The sequence below is a fragment of the Dama dama genome, chromosome 15 (genome assembly GCF_033118175.1).
Source record: "Dama dama isolate Ldn47 chromosome 15, ASM3311817v1, whole genome shotgun sequence".
Lineage (NCBI taxonomy): Eukaryota > Metazoa > Chordata > Mammalia > Artiodactyla > Cervidae > Dama > Dama dama.
This window is the reverse complement of record NC_083695.1, coordinates 29,024,832-29,031,436: the sequence shown is the minus strand read 5'-3', so window position 1 is coordinate 29,031,436 and position 6,605 is coordinate 29,024,832. Positions and strand designations below refer to the sequence as shown.

The following is a 6,605-nucleotide window of genomic DNA, read 5'->3' as shown; positions in this document are numbered from 1 at the left end:
AGATATTCGCTGCCTCTGGGGCACGAAGATAATGTCTTAGATTTCTGCGTGGGTGAGGGGATGAGGGGAGAGGTTCTAAGCACCTACATCTCAGGAGTGTGGGCAGTGTCATCTCAAAGCCTGGCGGGCGGGGGTGGGGGGTTGGAGGGGAGGCCCGTGCTCAGCATCCCCAGAAGGTGACGGTCTCTAAGTAGCAGGGAGGTAGGCAGGATCTCTCTGTGTAGTCGCCCCCGTGCCTCCCAAAATAGAGTGTCAGTGAAACACCCCCTCTGAGTACTTGCTAACCTGACCCAAAGTGGAGGAGAGGAGAATGGCACTAGGAATTAGTGAACACTCCTCTAAACTGATAGTATACCTGGCTCCTTGTCCTTGCAGAGTGATTTGGAGCAAGCTGCCTCCTTTCTGAACCTGTTTCCCCTTGTATAACTCACGGGACTGACCCACCCTACTGACTTCCCAAAGCCCCCTTCAGGATACCAAGAAAAGGTCTGGACAGATGCCAAGGAAAACCAGAATAGGAGCAAAGCGATTTGAGACGGCCAGACGCGAGCTAGACAAGACCCTTCTCACTGGGCGAGGCCCTTTGAGGAACCGAGAGTTGCTGGGACAGAGCCCGCGGGGAGAGCGCAAACACAGCGACGTTCCCCTCCCCCGACCCCAGCCCTTTGTCCGGAATCCAGCTGTGCCCCTTGAAGGGCGGAGCGGGCTCGCGTGGCGCGGCCCCCTGGCCCGGACGCTGATTGGACGGCGGCGCGGGCTGCAGCGGGGCAGGCACGCTCCTGTCCCAGGGCGCAGCAGATAAAGCGTGCCCAGGGGCACACGACTTTCGGCTCAGAAAATCCGCAGGGTCTCGCAGCTGCGCCAAGAGAGAGCAATAGAAGCCCGGGACCCTCCTTTACACGTATCTTCTCTGGGGCCAGAGAAACTTTCGAGCGGCAGCGCCTGCTTCTCAACTGAACTTGCAGACGGAAAAGCCAGTTCAGCTCACCGTTGCTCTCACTACCCACCACTCTACCCCTTTGCGCCCTACAACAAGGTAACACCTGGAACCACAGAACGATGGGAGGAGGGGAAAGCGGGTCCTCTGGCCGGCAGGAGGTGGCTTTCTCTCGCATTTTCCCCCACCTGGCCCCAGGATTGGGAACTTCGCTCAGGTGACCGACCCACTCTTACCCTTACCTCTTACCCCGCCGCAGGATGGCGCCTCATCCCTCGTGTGCGCCCCCTGTCCAAGTGACCCACGAGACGGAGCAGCGCTTCCCGGGAGCCTCGGACGACGAAGTGACCTGCGTCGCATCCACTCCACCCAGCCCCACTCGCGTGCTGGAGAACTGCGCCGAGACGGAAGGGGGCGCCTGCCGAGGGGCCTCGAGGAAGCTCCGGGCGCGGCGCGGGGTGCGCAGTCGCCCCAAGAGTGAGTTGGCTCTGAGCAAACAGCGACGGAGCCGGCGCAAGAAAGCCAACGACCGCGAGCGCAATCGGATGCATAACCTCAACTCTGCGCTGGACGCGCTTCGCGGCGTCTTGCCCACCTTTCCGGACGACGCGAAGCTCACCAAGATCGAGACGCTGCGCTTCGCCCACAATTATATCTGGGCGCTGACGCAGACGCTGCGCATAGCGGACCACAGCCTCTACGGGCTGGAGCCGCTGGCGCCGCCCGGCGAGGAGCTGGCCAGCCCAGACGGCGGTTCCCCGGGAGACTGGGGCTCCCTCTGTTCCCCGGTCTCCCAGGCCGGAAGCCTGAGTCCCGCCGCCTCGCTGGAGGACCGACCTGGGCTGCAGGCGCCTGTTTCCCCGGCCTGCCTGCACCCTGGCGCTCTGGCCTTTTCAGACTTTCTATGAAGGGGCCTGTCCGCCGCTGGGCAGTGGGTCCTGGGAAAAGGGGCAGGGGCGGAGGCTGTCGGAGACGCGCGGCGGCGGCTCTCAAACCTACTTGGTCCTCCTGCCTCTGGCTCACTGACCCCTGAGGGCCCAGGCACCCGAGAGTGGCAGGCCGGGTTCAATCCCTTGGTCTTCTGCGCTACATCCTCTGCCGCTGCCCGCGCGAGTGGGCACGGCATGCTCCACGCATTTTAAGCCCTCTCCCCGTGGCCACCCAAAAATCTCCTGCAAAAAAGATGAGCGCGGTAGCACTACACAGCAGGAGGTACCCACTGTCTCCCCGCCCCCTCACTGATGTCTATCTGCCTGTCTCTTACCAACTCCTCCCCCAGTGCTACTTCATCCAGTATTTGGTCTCTCAGCGCTCACTCTTGTTCCCCAGGTTGTCTTCTTCAAAGTTGTCTCTGACCTCCTCTAGTCCCTGTCAAGCCCCGGGGGTTTGGGCCTCTCTACTCTGCCTTAATCCATGAAGGTGATGCTCTGCCTTCTTGTGCACTTTTCCGGAGCCATTGCCCTCTCAGGGGCAGGAGGCAAGGCGACCCACTGGGGGAGCACCTCTACCACCATCCTGCAAACTGGAGCGCCCTTGTCTTAAAAAAAAAAAAAAAAAAAAAAAGCTTGTAAATGATGTAATGTCTCTTGAAATGAATTTTTGTCTGGTAAATTATATGGCCTCTCCCCTGTTTTATGTTTGTATTTATTGATGAGATTTCACAGTGGGGAAGTCTTTATTTTGTACATAAGATTATTTAGGGACTGGTGAATGAGATTTTGAGCCAATAAAAAATGATTCTCAAGAAGCCTGAGGAAGGTAACTTGATTATGCGAGGGGAGGGCCCAGCCCCTGTGACTGGGGTTGGGGGAGGGCCTGTCTAAGGAGAGGGAGGAGATACTTTCTGGGGGTCTGGGGGTCTGGGGCCCCTGCTGAGGCCTGACCTAGAAACTATGGTGCTAGGCTGGAGGCCAGGCAGATTGCAAGTCAGCTATACACACTTGGAAAAGAAGAACTGGAAGACTTAAAAATCATTGGCTCAGACTCCTTGTTTTATTTATGGAGCAGCAACTTGTCTAATTCCAAAAAGTGGTTTAGGAGTAAGACAAGCCTCCAACTAGGGCTACTCATATGGTGCTGGCCCTTTCTGTTATGCCACTAGGTTGGATTTAGAGTAACTTGCATTTGGGGAAAGGAGGGAATAATAACCCTGCAGCAGGGTCAGAAACACTGGTAGGCTGAGCATTCTAGGAATTGTCCCTGAGTGCTTAGAGACCAAGAACAATGTCAGAGCTCATTTTACATTTCTGGTGCTGGGGATGAGACCTTGTGACTTGTGATACCCCGTGGCACGGAGCAGAGGAGGTGGAGGGTCTGGCTGTAGTTTCTGACACCTCCCAACAACCAGCAGCTTTGTTTGAACAAATTCTTATTCTTTTCAAGAAAGTATTCAAGGTTTCCAGCCACGTGTTCTCTATTACTTCCAAGGTAGAGTAGGGCTGATGCACAGTGACACTGAAAGTCCCCAAAGCACTGCTGGAGCAGCTCTATATTAGCTTCCAAGATGTCCCAGGATGTCCAGGAAGCAGGTTTGAGCTCCAAGAACCCACAGAGGGCAGGCACCCTACCCTATGAGTTGAACCACAAAGGCCTCCTTGGATTGGCCCATGGTACCCAGGGAAGAAGCAGGCCAATACCAATGGGGTGTACATGTCAGAGGCAGGGACCGGGAGTCATAGAGTAGGTTGCTTTCCAGTGTTAGAGCACAAAGGTGGTGGCTTTGCAGGGGTTAATGTCTTTTGCATCTATCTCTTATGCTCTGCACCCCCCACCCAATGCTTCAGATTGAACTTTTCCTCTCTCCTCTATTCCTAGGTCCCTAAAGATAGCTTGAAGGAAATATGTCTTAGTTATCAGGGGCTGGATTTGGGGGCAGGAAGGGGGACACTGCAAACAAATGAACAAAGGTGTAGTTTCATTTCATGGCTTTAATCTGGGAGAAGATTAATGGGTTATTGATGACTTCTGCAGCAGCCAATTTTCCACCTGCGGCACCGCCCAGGGCAGGTGTCAGCAGCTCCAAGTTGCACAGACCAAGGCAGGGTCTGCCGCTTACTGGGCACTGAGGTGTGAGGGGAGAGAGGACAGACATAAAAATCAGGAAGTTCCATCTCTGTCCTCCTGGGACAATAGCAAGTATACAGACAAAATCACTCAAGGCTGAAAAAAATATTGGTGCTGAGTGGAGGTAGGAGCCACAGGAAGGACAGTGGGACTGTTCTCTGTGGCTGGATTAGGAAGTTTGCCAGAGAACACAGTATATTGGGCCAGGACTAAACATTTGGAGAGGAGGTCCTCAAGCAGGAAGATCCTTCTCCCTGTGAAAGGCTGTGGGGAGCAGTGTTCAAATAGGCAGGGGATTCCTTTGGTGCGAACAACTTTCAGAAGCAGAAAATATTAACCCTGTGTTCTGGGTGGAGGCACCCACCGCCCAGCCCCTCTCCTGCTTGTGAGGGTGCTCATTAAGAAGCTATTAGTCACTCACAATCTAGAATGGTGGGATGGGGAAGGAGATGGGAGGGAGATTCAGGAGGGAGGGGACATGGGTGTACCTATGGCTGATTCTTGTTGTCTGACAGAAAACCACAAATTCTGTAACACAATTATCCTTCAATTAAATAACTTAAGTGGCAAATAAATAAATAAGAAGCTCATAGTTACCCAATGCACATAGACTGGTCCTCTAACCTAAAAATTATTTTTAAAAGTACTGTTTAACCAACTTGGATGCTGGATTGTCACCTTGGGAAGGGGCAGATTTGAACCCCGAGAGCTGTCAGCTGAACTCTCCAAGTCAGGAGGAGGTGGAAGAAGGTTTAGGGCTCCTTACCAAGGATGAGCTCCATCACAGTGAAAGAAATCACCTTGAGGTGGGAAACCTCATCCTTTTTCCAAAGAGCCCCACATCAAGAAGGGTTTAGGAAACATTTCTGGGTGGCACACACAAGCCCAGCATCATCACCACCACATCCTCACCCATCCACAGGCATTTTGCATTCACCTGCTTTTAAAATCAGTCAGGCTACTCTGGATCTCAGCTAGAAGCCCCCTACCACTATGCCTCAGCCGCAATGAGTGTGGAGCCTCCTGTGGTCTGATGTTTCCTGCACCCCAGCTCCCTCAAACCTGGACAGAGTCCCAAGTGGGGGCAGGAAAGATGCTCTAGTTGAAAGAGTCTTCCCCTCCTCCTGCCGTTCTGCCTTTGTCTGAGTCCTGGCTTCCAGAAAAACAGCACATGAATCTTGTGGCCACCCCACCCCACCCCATCCCTACACACAAGCAGGTAGATTTATGGTGCCCTGCCTCCATCCCACCCCATCCCCAAGTCGGCAGTAGCTGGAGGACAAAGCCTCCCAGGGCCATTGGAATGCTAATGTCTGGGAGCCTGGCCGCTGGGCTGGCACAAAGGCAAGTGAGGCCAAGAGAGCACGCGACCCCACAGGCATACTCTGCTCCACCTCTCATCCACGGGCCAATCTGCCCAGCTGTGTGACCTTGAACGGGTCTCTGAGCCTCAGCTGATACACATGAGAAGCTGGAGAGAGTCTCTCACACCCTTTCACTGGGTTTCTGGGAACCTAAGAGAAGGCTGTGCTTGTGATAGATGGAGTTATAGGTCCCTGTGACCGAAAGCAGTGGGAAAGAGATGTTTGGTCCAGTGGAACACTGAAGAAGGGGGGCTTGGCTGAGAATGTGCTACAGAATAAACACTGAATATACTATAATTACATTTTACATAAATGTAGTTAGTATTCTCTGTTGTGTTTCTTTTCCTGCTCCTCCCCTTTTACATATCTGCAGCCAGTGATCTAGAAGGGAGTGGGGCAGTGCAGGGACACTCACTAACCTTGCCTGCTTGCCCTACCTTTAGAAGGCCAAGAGCACAGGTAGTGGGAGATTTGGGGGCTGGACACTCATCTCAGGGCCCCACCTACAGTTGGTGAGGTGGGCAAGGCAGGATGGTGACACCCATGGAAATAGAGAGCCAAAGTCTTGGAAGTAGGTAACTTGCCCAAAGCCCTCAGTCACTGATGGAGTTATTGGAGCAAACCAAAAGCATGACCCTGGCTCTAGGCTAAGTTTAGAGCCGTCTCCTCTGTGCCAACTCAATCTATAGTAGTTTGTGCTCTAGCTTGAGCTGGGTCCTCTGAGTCTTGTAAGATCAAGAGTCTCTCTTACACTTTGATTACCCTCTGGAACACTAGTGAGATTCACAGGCTGCTGTGTACCCCTCTGCTCCTGGGGTCCTAGGACCAAAGGGGTAAGAGAGAGGATCTGCAAGGCTAAATTGGTCGGGCACTGAGGGCCTGGAAAAAAAAAAAAAAGAGCGGCGTGCCCCTGACCATGGTGCTGAAATGACTGCGTTGGTTCAGAGCGAGAGGCACTCCTAGGAACACGGCATTCTTGATAAGGAAAACCACCTATCTACCACCTCTGCCCATGTTTCCAGGCCCGTGTCCCTAGGGAGCTCCCCGTGGACATGTAGACCTAGAAGTCTGTTGACTTCCTTGATGTGGTGGGGAAAGTGTGGACCCTGTTGCTACTAACTCACTGTGTGACCCCAGAAAAGCCCTTTTCTTAGCTAGTCTGAAACATTCTCCCTTATAAATGATGGCGTTAGAGTTGAGTTGCCAGATGAGGAGGTCTAAGAAGTCTGAAGTGGAACAAC

The 6,605-nt window shown here is 53.6% G+C and overlaps 1 protein-coding gene across 1 annotated transcript; it reads left to right on the top strand.

Annotated features, from left to right (window-relative positions):
- The first annotated feature begins 841 nt into the window (after positions 1–841).
- NEUROG3 (neurogenin 3) lies at positions 842–2,556 on the top strand. Its single transcript, XM_061163010.1, has 2 exons — positions 842–1,036; positions 1,197–2,556. The coding sequence occupies exon 2, from the start codon at positions 1,198–1,200 to the stop codon at positions 1,843–1,845; it is 648 nt and encodes a 215-aa protein (XP_061018993.1). The 5' UTR covers positions 842–1,036; position 1,197; the 3' UTR covers positions 1,846–2,556.
- Positions 2,557–6,605: the final 4,049 nt, after the last annotated feature.